The sequence below is a fragment of the Candoia aspera genome, chromosome 1 (assembly GCF_035149785.1).
Source record: "Candoia aspera isolate rCanAsp1 chromosome 1, rCanAsp1.hap2, whole genome shotgun sequence".
NCBI lineage: Eukaryota > Metazoa > Chordata > Lepidosauria > Squamata > Boidae > Candoia > Candoia aspera.
In genome coordinates this window covers 109017464-109035406 of record NC_086153.1, presented here as the reverse complement: position 1 = coordinate 109035406, position 17943 = coordinate 109017464, and the positions used below count along the sequence as shown (strand labels likewise).

The 17943-nt window shown below is 38.1% G+C and overlaps 1 protein-coding gene across 2 annotated transcripts in view; it reads left to right on the top strand.

Moving 5' to 3' along the window:
* Nucleotides 1–17943, top strand: part of GRIK2 (glutamate ionotropic receptor kainate type subunit 2) — a 527196-nt gene that overhangs the window by 246025 nt on the left and 263228 nt on the right. For both annotated transcript variants that reach the window (XM_063311694.1, XM_063311703.1), the window contains exon 6: nucleotides 6968–7141. In XM_063311694.1, the coding sequence (XP_063167764.1) occupies nucleotides 6968–7141 (174 nt within the window). The remainder of the gene's footprint in view (nucleotides 1–6967; nucleotides 7142–17943) is intronic.

The following is a 17943-nucleotide window of genomic DNA, read 5'->3' as shown; positions in this document are numbered from 1 at the left end:
TAAGATGGGAGAAGAACTGCACAATATGCACCTATGCTTTTCCCTCATCCCAGCCTTCCAGAAATCCAGAGGGGTGAAATGAGGGAACCTTGGGGAGGTTGGCTAAACCAAGCCATTCTGTCTGTCAATGACATAAGTTACAAGTTTCTGTTATTATTTAATATATAGATTAACATTTAATTATTAAAAATAAATGGTATATTTATTTCTTGCCCAACCCTAACCCACTGAACCATTAGTTTTGTTCATTTGGAGGCATCTCACCAATTCATTTATCATTTTAAGGGGTCACAGCACCATAAGATTTGAGAACTCCTAAGAGGTTATTTTGAAGTAAAACACAGAGGACTGGTTGTTAAAATTCTAAATGGTTATCTGGATTCAAAGTAGTGGAACATGTATTATCTCCTATGTGTCACCTTCTGTTCCTCAAAAACATTTGAGGAAGTTCTACCTGGATACTGTAGCTGAAGTGCCTTAAAAGGTAGTTTAAGATTTTCTCAATAGTGTGCTCTCTGGATGATTTTTCTAGTATTTTCATGGTTGCATCAAATCCATTTGGTTATGGGTTGGGAAACCCATTAGGTTGCAAGTGGATTTATAGCATCTACTCTATTGGTTTAAATTTGAATTTAGCGCCAGTATTGCAACAGTCAGGCATATGGCGCAAGACTGAACAGCATTTCGTTCTGTTATGCATAGGGTCGCCATGAGTCATAAATGACTCGACAGCAACTAACAACAACAACAACAACAACAACATGCTTTTCACCTTGACCTGTTTAATATATCTATGTAACATTAGGATCTCTTTCAACAGAGCTGAATGAATTGAAGTTATTTTCTTACAGCTCCATAGCACTAGTGATGTCATGGCTACCTACTGCCACTCTTACATGTGTCCTTGGCAGTGTGCAAAGAACAAAGTAGCTAGAAAGGGGCATCTATCATGGTTTTTGTTGAGGTTTTCCTACTAACAGATTAAGACTGCTATATGTGCCTAATCATTTTGGCTGGGTTAAAAGGTTGTATTAGATTGTCTCCTCTCACGTGCTTCATGCAAATCACCCGGGGGGGGGGGGAGGAAACCTGCCCGGACTTGTTCTTACTTCCTTTTTTCTCTCTGCCGGCAATGTAGGCAAGCAAGTCTTGCTCCAAAGGGAGCTAAGTCCTTTAAATGTTTTGCTTTTGTTTTTGCTTTCTGTAAATAAATTATTTTTATAGAAATGCTTGGTGTGTGACTTTTTTGACCTCTCCTGGGCTAAAGGCTTTCCCAGCATCTGCCAACAGTTTTCATGAGTGTGAGAAGCCTGACAAATTCAATAGGATTCCTCTAGGAGTGGCTACTTTCATGTGTTGCAGCTGTTTTTGCCAGCTGTAGACTGCAGAGTTCATTTGTATGAGTACTTCTGATGGTTTGTTTGTTTGTTGATTTGTTGATTTCAACTTAGATGCCGCCTGATTCCAACTGACCCTTGAAAACTCACAGCATAAAACAACGTAACAAATCTATAATCCAAAGAGAGAACCTAGCAATAAACACAATGGCACATCTGGTCAACAACACATATTGCATTATTGTACACCACCCTAGACTAAAGCCTCGCAGAACCGCCAGGTCTTTAAGGCCTTCCAGAAGGCTATCAGGGTGAAAACCATCCAAATCCCAGGAAGAACCTCATTGTAGAGGACAGGCACTGCAACAGAGAAGACAAGCTTCCAGGTCCTAATAGATGGCACTACTTGATCAAAGGAAGCTGCAGCATGCCAAACCTGTTGGATTGAACTGGCCAGGCTGACCCCATGGAAGATAGGTGGTCCCTCAAGTAACCCAACCCTAGGCTATGTAGGGCTTTGTAGGTCATAACTAGCACCTTGAATTCACCTGGCAGCAAACCAGAACCAGTGCAGCTCACAAAGCAAGAAGGTCACATGGCATACCGAAACATACCTACCTCTTCCTACACCACTGCATTTGTAGAAGTTTTGTAGCCAGCAATCAGACTGAGGGAGTAGTGCAGTTCTGGGCTGAAACTGAAGCCATTCTGGACCTGTAAACTGCCTAAATGAGAGAAGTAAGCTTCTTTGGCAAAAGAGCAAGGGAACAGCGTAATAAGTAAACAAGCTCCATGGAAGAAGTAATACAATTAATAAAGCACAAAAAATTCTATATCCAGCACTCAGCCTTCTGGCCTAATTAAATATTCCCATTTGCTTATTAATCTTGAAAGAAAGTAAAGTTAGTGGGAGGTCATCAGTTTTATTTCATTTTTTCTTTATTTTCTTTTTCTTGGAAGAACTTCAGAAGTTGACAACTAAGGATAATTTGGGATATGCCAGCCAGAAGACAGATATTTTGCTCAATGGAGCCATGTAACTTGTATCACTTTTGGCTCCTCTGCTTTATTAATTACTTCTTACCTGACACAGTAGAAGTCTTGTCCAATAAATTTTCCAGTCACACTGTTTAGCTGTGCTGTTTGGAAGTGTACTTACTCATGATTGATTTGGAGTCTAATGTAATACCTCATTAATTCTCTCTGAACTGTTGTGCATATTTATTATAGTTTTGAGTAAACAGAAATGTGTTTAAATTGCATAATTACTTATGCGATTGTCCAAGATGGCTTGGAAGCAACCCAGGTTTAAAGAAAAAGGGCTTTGAGTCATTACTGCAAGTAGCTTTGCACCTGGCCCATGTTCAACAAACCTAAATTACAGGGATTTTTGCCATCACCAGTAATGTCATGCAATTCTTTTGCTTGTGCTATCTGAATAATTCTATTAGATTCCTATGGAGAAGGAGAGCTTTTTTTTTTCTTTGACATTTTCAGTCTTGCTGCCTCCTTACCATATAGTACAATCAAGGTAAATTGAGTTCCTGTCATGAGTACTGATGGCGAGCAGGAGGGGGCCTCTATCCAGGAGGGAAAACACATGCGTAGTACTGAGGAATTAAGCAGCCATTCAAAGAGACACAGATCAGACCCGCCTTGACTTTTGGGGTTTATCTGTCTGGGTTTTCCCATGCTTCTTCAGTTTGTTAGGATTTTCGGTCTTATGTAGCAGTAATAAACACTAGAGACCTATTCTTCATCTCAGCGTGATTCCTGACTGTTAGGACAGTTCCTCTATAGATGACACGAGAGCTAGTTTGGTGTAGTGGTTAAGGCATCGGGTTAGAAACCGGGAGAATGTGAGTTCTAATCCCACCTTAGGCACAAAGCCAGCTGGGTGACCTTGGGCCAGTCACTCTCTCTCAGCCCTAGGAAGAAGGCAATGGCAAGCCACTTCTGAAAAAACCTTGCCAAGAAAACTGCAGGGACCTGTCTAGGCAGTCTCCAAGAATAAGATTGAATGGATTAAAAAGAAGATAGGTGACACAGTGAAGTGTAACAAGTGGAGCCCCTTATATAATTCTTAACATTTAGTTTGCCCAAACCAGGCTGCCTTAAAATAGGAATGGAAGGGCAGCTTAATAATGGAAATAACATAAAATGTACCATGTGACACAGACTCAGAAGAAACATGTTGATGATTTAACCATACTGTGAAAAATGATAAATTACCCCTCATTCTAATTTGAAACATTAACTGTTTTTGAGATAGTTGGGATTCTTGAATTATCAAAGTACAATTTATCATATCATACTATCTCATCTTGGGAGGCTGACTAGGTCTCTTCCTTCTCCTTCTCCTCCTTCTCCTTCTCCTTCTCCTTCTCCTCCTTCTCCTTCTCCTTCTCCTCCTTCTCCTTCTCCTTCTCCTTCTCCTTCTCCTTCTCCTTCTCCTTCTCCTGTCATAGAACAAAATAAAACAAAAGGTTGAAGTAAGAATACAGAATCCAATATCCAGTAAAATCTATTTGTACCTGAGACTAAGCATACCTAGAGGACAATCAAATCCAGTAAATTCTGACTGTCATTGCAATGGCACAAAATTTGTCTGCCATTCTGGAAAATACTAGTCATTAAAAAAATGTGAGGTCCCTGAGGACTGGGGCTTGGCGGTTATTGTCCCAATCTTCAAGAAGGGTAAGAGAGGTGATCCTGCAAATTATAGGCCAATCAGTCTGTTAAACATAATTAGTAAACTTTATGCCAAACATCTCCATGAAAACCTTAAGGATTGGCTGGATCAGGGAAACCTGATAGCAGAAGAGCAGGCTGGTTTCAGAGAAGGTAGAGGCACTATTGATCACTGTTTGGTCCTACAGCATTTGATTGAATAATAGTCAACCAATAAAACAACATCATTATATGCTGCCTTTATAGATCTTAAGGCAGCTTTTGACTTAGTATTTAGGACCAGACTATGGGAGAAGCTGGAAGCTACATCAATTGATTGCAGGCTTCTCCATTTAATCCGTGCCCTACATACCAATACAACCCTTAAGATCAGGTACAATATGCAAGGGTCTCTCTTGAAGCCAATTAAAGCTCAAAAGGGGGTGAAACAGGGCTGTATTCTGGTCCCCCTACTTTTCTACTTTTATATCAGCGAAATGGTGACTTGCTTAAACAATCCAGATTTCCATCCTCCTAAACTAGGGGACCATAGCATTGCCCTCTTACTCTATGCAGATGACACTGTAGTTCTTTCCAGAACACCTATAGGCCTTAAAGGAGCTCTGAAAACACTGGGCCAGCACAGTGATAACGATAAACTGGAAATAAACTACCAGAAAACTAAGATAATGGCTTTTGCCAATAGGTCAAAACTCCATTCATGGAGTATTCGCAGCCGTAGAATAGAGCAAGTGACCAGTTTCAAGTATTTAGGTGTAGTCATCCATACCACTGGCTTGAGGAAAGCCCACTGTGAATATGCTGCAGTCTCTGGACAAAGATCTGCCAATGCCATCTTAATTTTTTGTTGTTGTAGGGGAGGATTTTATGTTCCAGCCACACTCAAACTCTTTCAGGCCAAGTCGTTAGCTCAGCTTCTCTATGGGACTCTAGTTGGCCCCCAACTTCATGTTTCATGAGTGCAATCTAAATTCATCAGAGCAGCACTCCAGATGCCTCGATGTGTCTCAAATGCACATCTATGCCTAGAAATAGGCATGATAAAAGTTGAGTCAAGAGTGTGTCTAGCCTCTCTAAACCTTTGGCTAAAGCTCAATTTTATCCCAAAGGCCAAGCACCTCTCATTCTTCAGGATAACTTTCAATCCATATGGATTAAGGCCATTGACTAATCTTTTAAAGCTAGGCTTTTCCCCATCTTCAGTTCTCGAGATGGAATACAATCAGTTAAAACAAGAGCTGAAACAAAGGATAAAGGATATAGAGCAGCAAGCAGATCTAGGGCAGGTTCTATCGTCACTGCCACCAGTTATCTCACACAGCTTGAAACATCCAGCCATCGGAAAGCCTTTTCTCTAGAGCAATGCCACAGCCTCCTCTCTGTGGTACTGGAGGGCGAATATCAAAAAGTACCATTGGCTGTAAGGCTCTGTCCTTGTGACTCCGGAGAGGTGGAAACCACAGACCATATCCTTTTTCGCTGAGTCTTTTACAGAGATCTCTGAACCAAACTCATCTTACCTCTGATTAGTAAATATCCTGGTCACCCAGATTCAGACTATACTCAAATACTGCTTCTAGATGAAAAGTCACAGCGCAGGTAGCCAGGTTTTGTGCAGCAGCAATGAAGATTCATCAGACCCTGATGGGCTAATTTTTGTAATGTACTTTATGTAACAGTAATTCATTTAAATTTTTATATATTAACATAGTTGTAATTTTAGATACTTACATTTTACATTTTATATTTAACATAATCTTACTGACTATATTTTCACCTAGTATAGGCTGCACCTTCGATTGCACTCACAGAGTTTAGCTAGATAGTCTTATAAATGTATTTTAATTTTGTTTTAACTTTTAATTTTATTTTACTTTAGGCTGCTATCATTTTAAGACAGACTATGTGTACTTTCACAGAGTATCATCCTTTTACTGGTCTAAGACCGCAATAAACCTTTTCTTTGTTTGTTTGAAAAAAAATGTGAGATAAATCTGGTACTTGATGACAAAAGGGAAGATGGGATGGCTAGTTAATATTGTGACTTTTCCTCTTCCTCCAATGAACAAATTAATATACTTGGGATGGGCTAAACCAGCTTTTGCCAGCTTGACACCTCCAGATATGCCATCTTCTTCTATAAACATTAATATTCAAAGTCTTGTCAACATACTGTAGTTTTCATTATGCCTTCTGGAGGATTTGTTGATATTTACTACTGTCCTCCATATCTATGCATAGCAAACTATCAATATTTTAACTTTCTGTGATGACTCTTAAACAGATTACAGGCAGGGGAGGGGGGATACTATAAATGCAAATAACCCTGAAGCTAGCAAGGATGACACCAAAATGACAAAATGTGTGTCTTGATGTCCCAACATAAATTCTGCCCTTTCATACTTACATCATAACATTGCACACAAGTTCATAAGTTTGTGTCATGACAAACATTTCATCACCTGTTCCCCCTGTAAGTAAATGGGTGGCACATTGTGCATTTACAGGTTTGAGTGTGTTTGGCTTGGTAGCTTCCTTTTATTTTCTAGCATATAATATATAACCAACCATTGTAAAAAAAAACAACTATTAGAGCAGAAAACTCTAATTTCTGTGTAATGCAGACTTATGGATTGTTAGCAAACAGCAAAGGATGTGGCTTAGTGACTTTGCTTGACATTTCTATAAATGCCCATGTAAATGGCTATTCAGTTTTGTTATGACTTAGTGTATATGTAGAAGCATCCTAGAAGCATCACACATTTGTGATTTGTCCTCTACATTTTCACTGGGCATTATTAGCAAATAATTAAATTCACAGCATTTAGATGGATTGGTTTGTTATCATACTTACATATGAGAGAAGGAAAAAATGTTTGAAAATAGAGAGATTATGAATGGATGACAGCATCTAAAAATGTCTTCCTCCTTTTCTTTAGGACCTCTTTGCTCTTGATGTGGAGCCTTATCGGTATAGTGGGGTAAACATGACTGGTTTCAGGATTCTGAATACAGAAAATAGCCAGGTGGTGTCCATAATTGAAAAGTGGTCCATGGAACGGTTGCAAGCTCCTCCAAAACCCGATTCAGGTTTGCTGGATGGATTTATGACGGTATGAACACCAATTAAGTCTACATTTTGCCAAATATTTGATATTATTACACATTTTCTTCTTGGGTATCTTTGTCTAACTCTTCACTAAGGTAGATGTTCTCCTTTATGCCTCAGTTCTGGATTTTATCTCAGTTTCTGGGTCTGAAAAGTAAAGCATAACTGTCCACATTAATTCTTCAACAAATGACTTGAAAAGGTCAGTGGGATTATGTGCCTGTCCTAGCCTTACATGCCAGCCAATGTATCATGAATGTTTAGAGCTTCAATGAAAATAGGAATCTTGATAAATCTAAGTCAATCAATTATCAAAGGGATGATCTATCTCCACACTTTTCCACTGGTTCTTTCACATGTTTTATTCCTATAGGTACTGAGAACAGTATAATGCTAAAATGAATTATACTAGAAGGGTCTCTGTATTTATACTCCTGGTTTGGTGTTGTGTTAATGAGCTACCTTTTCTGGAGTTATGCAGCCTGGTGGGAATAGCAAATGACCATCATTGTTGCTGTGAGCCACATAAGATTGTTATGTATAAGACATGCAGTCAGATGTTTTCTAAATAAATAAATATGTATTTTATTTTATTTATTTTATTATTTAAATTTATATCACTGCCCATCTCCCCCCAAGGGGGACTCTGGGTGGTTTACAATATTCCTTTACCCACAGAAATAGTACTCTGCATATAGCAGCTCCATACAACAGCTAGAAGACTGTGCTCCCTAATATACTTACAAAGCAATTCCTGAGTTGACGCCAAGCCTAAATGCTAAAACTGGATAGTTAGTGAGCATGCCCTGGCAACTCATGTGTATATATGCATGCATGCACTGATGATGTTTCAATCTTGTCCTCTTTTGGAGAATTTCAGCTTGACTACAAACTTTACTGCATCATTTGTCTTTGTTCAAAGTTTTTGTGTTGAGATATTTGCAATAAACCATTTGAGTTTGCAAAAAGAGCCAAGAAGGAGTCAGAATTTGCTTACAACATAAAGAGTTATTGCTGGCACTGGACTACTTCCATTTGTTTAATACACGAGGCTTATATTGCTTAGACATCTTGTGTTCTCTTTTTTCACAATGTTGCAAGGCAATAGGAAGCTCATTGTGCTTCTTGTGTCTGGAAGAAAGACCCATTATTGGTAGTGGTAATACAGTCATTTGTCACCATATAAGTTCCTGGAGCTTATGCATTTCTCTCCTGGCTTTATGTCAGAACTTTAGTGGGAAATAAAGAAAAAAGGAATTGGTTTCATTTATGGAGTCTCATGGCTCAGTTAACCCCTTTAATTGGTTCCTAGGAGCTATCATCAAAGTCTATCTATTCAGCCACACAGTAATGAATGTTTTGCATTTTGTACTCAAGTAGGGTGCCAGTGGTGTAAGGCAAGAATTTTCAAGGAAGTCTTATTAGGTCTTTCTCTTAGATATAGAAAGCTTATTTTTTTGCACTGGCAAGAATGTTGTAATTGTTGAAGGCTTTGCTGTGGCATAAAATATGGATTGTTTCATATTGTAGGTTCATTGTGTGGGTTGCTCTTTTATGGGGTAAGCTTCCACATCTGCATTTTGCATTTTAGAACAAAATTGGTATGAGTACTTAGTGGGACAGAAAGTCCATGTGAGATGCTTCAGGAGAGGAAATGGTCCATAAATATATTAAACCTATAATTAAATAAATAAAACCTGATGGTGGTGGAGGGGGATGAAAAGGGTAGAAAAAGATACAGTCCTCATGGATTGAATGCCATTTAGTTACATATTCCCATCCTTGGAGATCAGAATTATAAAGAGGGGTAGAGATTTTTGCTTAGTTGGAAGCTCCTGTCCTGTTCTTTCCTCTCTGGAGGAAGGAGCTAGTTTTTTGAATGAAAGGTTACCCTTCCCAGTATAAAGGATGGCGAGGATGACACTTGGTAGAAGGAAGGAATCTCTAGTATTTATCTATTTATTTATTTAATTTATATAGCCACCCATCTCACGTACATGACTCTGGGCAGCTAACAAAAAGAAAATGAAAACAAGAAACAAAATTATAAATAACATAAATAGTAGCTGAGGAACCACACTACAACAGCACTAAGGATCACCCCAGTCAACACAACCAGGTAACAGGCTCACTTACAGCATCAGGGTCCCAGGCTTGATGGCAAAACTAGGTCTTTAAGGGTCTTGAAAGGGTCCATATCTGAAGCTTTATCACTTGATCTTTATAAACATAGAACATGCTTATCAGAACAGAGAGGATAATTTTATAAATGAAGATCACTCAACTATATAAAGAGCTTAGTGATACCTTAATTCTTTGGGGTGGAGCATCTCTAGGAGGAGCAGCAAAAGTTTATCAGACAGATGAATATGGCGTGTCCTAGAAGGGCTTATTGACAGCTTATGGGAAACATCCAACTCAGGCTTTCTGAATGGGGCAGGGTGGTAGCATTAAACATCCAGTTCCTTGCCCTGAGGAAGGAATTTGTTAGTAGGCTGAGCATTGCCAATATGGAGATTTGCATTTCTCAGGAACTAGTGAAGAGAGAGAATAGCATAGGATCCCTCTTGCTTGTTTGAATATGGAGAGGGAAATCTGTTGATCTCAATATGCTCTGTCAGGAAGATCTTGGTATTTGGTTTTAGGACAACAACATTTTAAAGGCTTTTTTGAAGTTCGGAGTATTCTAGCTACGTGACTTGATTCTGCACTGGAAAGGAAGGCCTTCTAATGAACTGATTCACATTTTGGGCCACATGTAAACCACAAGTTATCAGAGCCATGTGTTTTGAATATGAAGGAATATGGCATTCCGATGAAGGAATGTCACAAATATGATTGCTAACACTGTATGTAATTTGCTTATCCTTATGTCAGAAAGAACAAAAGACTTTTGAGCTTTCAGTTCATACTGAAATTCAAGAAATGGATTATAGAATTCAAGAAATGGATTGCCATTAGAATTTTAAAGTTAATTTTCCATGGACAAATTTGTTAAATACCCTTCATGTCTCTGATTCCACAAACTATTGCAGTAATATACAAATTGTTCTCCAGTCTACCTCATAGCATGCCTTAGAGGTTAATTAGCCAATGTTAGCATGATACTTAGAAAATATAAAGCACTGCATCATTATTAATATGGCAGTCAAAGAAATTGCTATGTTTTAGTTACGTACTATAACTAGAAAGGATTTATCAGTTAAAAAGGGAAAGTTGCTTATTTGGTAGAAGGGATTTCTATAAAACTTCCAGTGAAGCATTTTCTGTGAAGCTAAAAACAGCTTGCAGACAGTAAACTTTAAAGAAACAATCATCAATATTAGTAAGGTCCAAAATCTGCTTTCCCATATGAAATCAGATCATTTTATTTCTTGACAAATGATCAACTCTAAAGAATATTGATCTTTCTGTCTCTGTGTCTCCTGCAGGCCTATCCCTGGTGCTCTATTTCTGATGCTGCCTAAAATTACCATGTCTGGTATCTCCTAGACAAACATGGCTTTTCGACTGAATGCCGTATCTAGCTAGAATCTGAAAAGAATTAAAACAATTGTTCATTCCTTTCTAAAGTGGCTTGGACAGACTTGTCCTGCCACCCAGCATTCTCCCAACCTTCTTCCTTTTCTTTCCATTTCATACCTCATCCTGCTGCTGCCACTCTTGCTGTCCTGTTCTCTGCCTCTTCTCCCCCACATCCCCATGGTTTTCTGCTTTTTCATCCTCCCCCTTCCTGGTGCTCAGACATTGCCCTTCTCTTCATAACCAGCCCCCAATCTATAGCCTTTCAGCTCAGGATCCACCCCCCCCCCACCTTCTCCTTCCTGTTCTCCCACTTCAGGCCATACCTTTCCAACCCTAGGATTCAGCCTTTCTTCTCTCTATTTGCTCCTGATCTAGGACCTGGATCTCATCACCCTTCATTATCTCCAGCTCAGGACTCCCCAGCCCCTACTACTTGTCCAGCACAGGTTCCAGCCTTCTTCCATCCATTGTTGCTGTTGTTACAATTTCTAAAGGGGAGGTTTTAGGAGAAATATGGTTGGTAATATGAATGTGTATTTATGATTGCTTATCTGATTGTTGTTTGTGTGTATGTATGTTTACATACTGTATGTGTGTATATATGAATGTGTTAGATGCTGATTGGGAAGACTTTCACTTGACTATGCTTCGTAACTTTATCAGCCCAACCCACTTCACAGTATTGTTGTGGGGTTAATATAAAGGAGATTCCATATCAGCTACCTTGAGGTCCTAGAGAAAATATGTAGTCTAAATGCACAAATAAATATATGGTTCCAGGACACATGAAATAAAATGCTACTTTTTTAAAATTTCAAGTTCCAGTTCAGTCCTGCTCTTGGCTATTGACATTTTATATGCAATTTCTTATCTAAATCACTTCTCAGTTGGTTAAAGAACAGTGTTGGGATTTGGTTGTATGACAGCTGAGCCCTTAGCAATTGTCCACAATCATTTGCCTCTTAAGCACATGAAGAGACCATATCAGACACATTTAGCTTTCTAGTACATCTTCAGTTGGCTGAAAACTTTAAATTTCAGTTTCTTGAATGTGTATAAAAGATTACAACATCAACAACAAACCTTTATTACAGCCTTTAGGCCAGATAACACCACATAGAACACAAACACCTAAAATTATTGATAAGACTAAAAAAATAGGCATAAAATACAATAAAATTACACAACAATAAAGTTAACATAGTAACAATAATATAAATATCAGTGGCGATCACCAAAAGTAGCACTAATCTTCAGTCATTGGTGGGACGAATAGAATAGCGGCACAAAATTGGGCAACCTGAAAAGATACATCAGAGGCCTGGTCAGATAGAAGAAGTAACAGATAAGCAGCATGTTCTCTACTGCAATAGTTCTTTAAAATGGGATAGATGAATGTCTTCCATGATTCCCTGTAAGGAGAATAGAGCAAGAAAGGAACGAGTGACATAAAGACTCCTGAGTAACATCAGCCCTTCTCATATGATTGACTCTTGCACTCAAGACAGCAATATAACTGCCAACTGTTCTGCCTCACACAGTATTCAGAGAAAAGAATCCATGCTGTAGTGCAATATTAAAACTTCACAAAGCTGAAGAAAACCAAAAGCAGCGCAGTTCTAACTTTAGGTTATTTGCTCAGTAGGTTTCAGAAAGCACTCTTTTATTTACACAAGGTCATTTAGGAACTCATAATGTGTTTTGTAAGTGAAATTACTCATTGCACTATCAAAGGTCAGCCTTTTACTGTCTATCACAGAGTGGTATCTATTTCAAGTACACTGTTGTCTAAATACTGTTTGTATAAAATACATTCAGTGCTTGAGGACAAGTTTTGTAAATATAAATTATTACTGCACATATTTACTTAATTGGGACATGTGATATCAAGAAAGTTGTTTTAATTTCCTATCTCCTGGGAAACTGATTTATCTTAATGATACCAATGGTTGCTTATTTGAAAAAAAAACATTAGCATAAAAATCTGACTAATGTGTATGCATTTAGCTAGTGCCAATTAGTCAAATGTCACTTAGGTGTTTGTTGGCATAAAACTGTGACTTCTGGACACATGGAAAGAATCCAATTCAAAAGTAACATTACTGTAGATTCTTTTTAATGAACAGTTCAGCCACCTCACTCAAGAAAGAAAAGCTTTTAATAGGAGAGTCAATTTTCATTAAACATGGACAATTTTGTGCTTCAAAAATGTTACGCAGTAGGGTTTAACACCTGGTTAGAAATGGAGGCTATAATCACCATTGTATTTATAATGAATTGTCCCTCTGCCATTGGCTATCTTTGCCTTTAAATTTGACTGTGTGGTGTAAAAATGAAGCTGCAGCTGATGAAGTTCTGAACAAGAGAGAGAGGGAGAGAGCAAGCAAGCAAGCTAGCTAGCTAGCTCTCCCTGGGATCAGCTGAATCAGGGCTTCCTTGTTGAGTCTATCTGGCTGTCATACTCTTTCCCATCTGATGCATGTGCGGTGGCTCTCAGCATTTTCAATAGATTCAGACAATTATCTATTCACAAAAATGTCTGCATATCACCTTATTGGAATCACACATGTCCTGCTCAGAATCATCCAGTGAATAAAGCTTTTTGATGACCAAGCCAACAATTTTAACAATGGCTTGTTAAAAAGAAAACACATATGAAACAGCTTTGCATTCAGCAAAAAAGATTATACAATAAACTATGATTGTAAGTAATTTTGGGATATGTCTGTCAAGGCATGAGTCTTAGCTTCAGATGTCCAAGCTTTTGGAACTTGGTTTTTTTTTTAATTATTAGATTTTCCTGTTGTTGTTTTTTAAATGAAATTATCATAGATGTCCACCCACTCCTAATATATTTAAATGAGTTTTCCTGCAAGAGAACCTATAGAACAGTGTTTCTCAACCTTGGCAACTTTAAGTTATGTGGACCTCAGCTTCCAGAATTTCCCAGCCAGCAAGCAAGCAAGCTGACTGGGAAATTCTGGGAGTTGAAGTCCACATATCTTAAAGTTGCCAAGGTTGAGAAACACTGTTCTATAGAATAAACAAGATTAAGGAACTAGCTTTTATATTTAGGATCCATTAGATTCTCAACATTCACACATCATTCAAAGCCATAATGTGGTTGTTTGTTTTTGGCTTAATATGTGTGGATCATGATGGTTTAACTATAAACCATGATTAATCAAACTATGACTTAGTCTGATGTGTGCATCCAGTCATAGCATAGTGCAGTGCTGACATAACAAAACTAACCATGCTCAGTATAAATTTGTTAAGTGATTACTACCGTAGAATTTAAGACAGCTAGACAAGCTTAATAACATTTGAACCTCTGCTCAGAACTGTACTAAACTGTCTTCCTCAAGGGTTCTGAATAAATATATTAGTAGTTTTCAACAGTGTTTAACATTAATTTATGGTATGCTTGTCCAAAAACTGGTGTTAATTTTCAGCATTTAGTAACTTGTCCCTTCAGCAATTTTTTTTAAAAATTTTGTTGGTATTTGGGCACTGTTGTAGACTCCAAGCTCTATATCATGCATGCTGGAACTCATATGTATTATGTCAGGAAGGACAAGGTTTTATAAATATTAGATTTAATATTTATTAGATGGACCTTTTCTTGCTATTCATTCTAACTGTGCCCCTTTAAAATACTTACTAATACATTACAATTAATCTACCAGTCACAGTCTATACACTGAACAATTCTTGGGAATGGGAGTTTGTTTTTTAAATTTATTTATTTTTATTTATTTATCGTATTTTTATCACCACCCATCTCCCACATATGGGGGACTCTGGGCGGTTCACAATAAAACAGTTTAAAAATAAATAAAATCATAAATAATATCCTTAACCCATAAATATCAATATAAATAAATAAATATAAAATGTAATGAGATCCAAGTAATGGCAGATCTAATTAAATTACATAAATTCTAGATCACCCCCCTCCCATATTATCTAGCATAAAAAATTGCTGAGGAGGATGATTTTTTTCAAAAAGTGCATGTTAGATATAGGCATTTATTCCCAGCAATACGCAATACATTTCTTACTATATACAAAGGAAAATAAGAATTTATTTTGCTAAACAATAATGGTCTCTATCAAATATATAAATTTTGCTTGCACATTTTTATGATGTTCTGGATTTTGGAACAAACAACAATGCAAAGCAAAAGAACTGTGAAATAGACAAGAAAATAAGAGGAACATTCCATTGAACTTCTACCCTAGCATTTTTCAGCCTGCAAATACCTTGTTTCATCAACAATATTCAGCTAACGTTCAAAGTGAATGTTAAAATATGGCATTAAAAAGAGAGGGGAAACCTGATTTATATCAGCATAAGATGAAACTAGGTAACTATACCTGATGGTAGGCAAAAGCAATTAGCAAGGAAAACTATATTAATGAGCCACCAGTGCCTGGGGGCATCTTAATTACACATACTTAGCTGTGACTCGCAGCACACTGTACTTTGAAAGATTAATATGAGAGCAAATGGAGCAATTAAGTTGTACGACATTCCTGAGAGTTTGGGGCCTAAATTTACATCTTTCTGCATATATACCCAGTAGTTTATACTGTATACCGATTGGTGCTGGGATAAGAATATAAGTTTTGTTCATTACCTAAATTCACCCTCTTTTAAAAATAAAAAAAAAATAAAATCAATGTCAATTGCATGAAGAATCTTTTAAAAATTATTTCCTTATAGGGAGACTGGAGAGTTAGTCTCTGCTTTTTACCTTCACCAGCCTTTTCTTGAACTAACTGCAGCCAATGATAAAGGGTAGAAACTGTGGAGTCTGTGGTGATGGGAAGGTTTTTTTTAATGTTTAAAATAATTGTGGTCAGAACCTGCAAAACAACGAAACATCACGTTTTGCCCTGAAGTGTTCTGAGCTTGGAACAAAAGAGTTCAGTTTTGGACAAAATGAGGAACATGAGCTATTTTGTTCCGGTTTGGAACTTTTGAAGCAGTTAATCTGAACTTCCAGTCTTTCAACTCTGGAATGTTTCTTATACTGCCACCAGCTGCTGTGAAAGCAAGTAGAATAGCTCGGTTGCGTTCATATCCAGTTCTTAGATGGAGTAGTAATCCGGGAGAGACACTGATTACACCATTTTCATTTTGGGGAAAAAAAACAAACACAAAACTATTTCCTCTAGTGTTAGGGAGACAGGATTTAAGTTGTTGTTGTTAAATGTTCATAAAGACAATGAGAACATGACTTAAGCATGCTTTAACTCTATTGAAGAAATCCATGCTAAACTTTCTCATTCAAATTGATGGGCCGGACACTTGCTTAAATTTGTTGAAGTATGCTCTGATGCAGTAACCATAGATGTGTTCTGTGTCGTGCAGGTAGCAACATACAACATTTACATCCCTTTGTTTCTTTGTCTGGCAAGGCAATCTTTGCAATCCTGGTTTTTGTGAATCGAAGTGTCCTACTAAGTACCTGATTTGTTTCAGTTGCTTATGATTTGAATCTCAGGAGCCTCTATTGATTTACATGTGAGATCAAGAAAAAAAAGTTGTTCAATAAAGCAGCAGGAAGCAAAGCAGTATCAGGAGAGGTCTATTTGTCAGAATTCCAAGCATCAGGTTTATACAGACTTTTGCTTGTACTTAATAGTTCCATTGGGAATACTACTCAGTAACAATGACACAGCTAGTTTTGGCACTAGATTTAGCAAAGGGATCTTTTAGGTAAGTTATCTACTAGTGGGAAAGCAATACACCTGCATGGTTCCTGCTGCTTCTGTTGGGCTACCTCCTGCTAGAATACATAACATTGCTCACAACTGCTTGAAAATCAGATTATTATAACATTTATCTTTCCCCAGCAGAGCACAAAGAATATAGTGCCTCATTTGTTGGTTTGTAATGCTATACACATTATTTTGGGGAAAAAATATATCTATCCTTTATAGTACATTTCAAAATGGAAATACTGGATTAACTGTAACACAGTAAAATTTGCAATGAATCCATATCATAAATTCATAAGAATTAAAGTGTTTTAAGTGTTATTTCATGAATAATATTACTTGTAACTGCTCTGAGTTGAAAGCCAGATGGATGTAATTTAATGAAGTGGCAGAGGTGACAACTTGCAAAGTTACCTGGGAAATTTTTGAGCCTCTGGATCTTAAGGAAGTGTATAGATACTTAATGATCTTTACCACATATGGATCAGACCCTGCCCTACTCGGTAAAGTGGCCAGAGAGGAAACTTCAGACTTGCAAGATTGTTGTCAGTCTCATGAGGTAGTCCAGACAAGATGCCTACCCAGATGAATTAACTCTACTTTACTGCAAGGTTAGAGCCAATTTGGTGTAGTGGTTAAGGCACCAGGCTAGAAACTGGGAGACCATGAGTTCTAGTCCCACCTTGGGCATAAAGCCACCTGGGTGACCTTGGGCCAGTCCTGATCTTTCAGCCCTAGGAAGGAGGCAATGGCAAACCACTTCTGAAAACCTTGCCATGAAAACTGCAGGGACTTGTCCAGGCAGTCTCTGAGAATCAGTCACGATTGAATATATATAGAGAATATATATACAATAGATTACTGTAATGTTATACATGGGGCTACCCTTGAAGAATATCCAGAAGCTACAGCTGGTCCAGAATGCAGCCGTGTGGGCAATTTTACGTGCCCCAAGAGTGGCACATGTAACACTTATGCTGAGCGAGCTGCACTGGGTTTCAGTTTGCTTCCAGGTCCAATTCAAGGTGTTGGTTCTGACCTTTAAAGCCCTACATGGCACGGGGCCAGGTTACCTGGCGGACTGTCTCATCCCCATCATATCGATCCACCCCACCCGGGCATGCAGAGAGGGCATGCTATGGACCCCATTGGTTACAGAATTCCATCTGGCAGGGTCATGGAAGCATGCCTTCTCTGCAGTAGCTCCCGCCCTCTGGAACATTCTTCCCCTGGAGGTGAGACAGGCCCCCTCACTCCTGAACTTTCCCAAGAAATTAAAGACCTGGTTCAGCCACCATGCCTGGGGTGGGAAGGAGAATACTCACTCCTGCAGATGGCTTGTCCCGTAGAATGGCCCTGTGTTATCTGCAGAATGACAGAGAACTCTGGACCATCTGGACCTTATCATTTTATATCTTATTCTGTATTTATATTTATATTTATTATATAACATTTATATTGTATTGTTATTTAATTTTCTTTTTATTGTAAACCACCCAGAGTCCCTCTTCAGGGGGAGATGAGCGGTGAAACATTTGATATAAATAAATA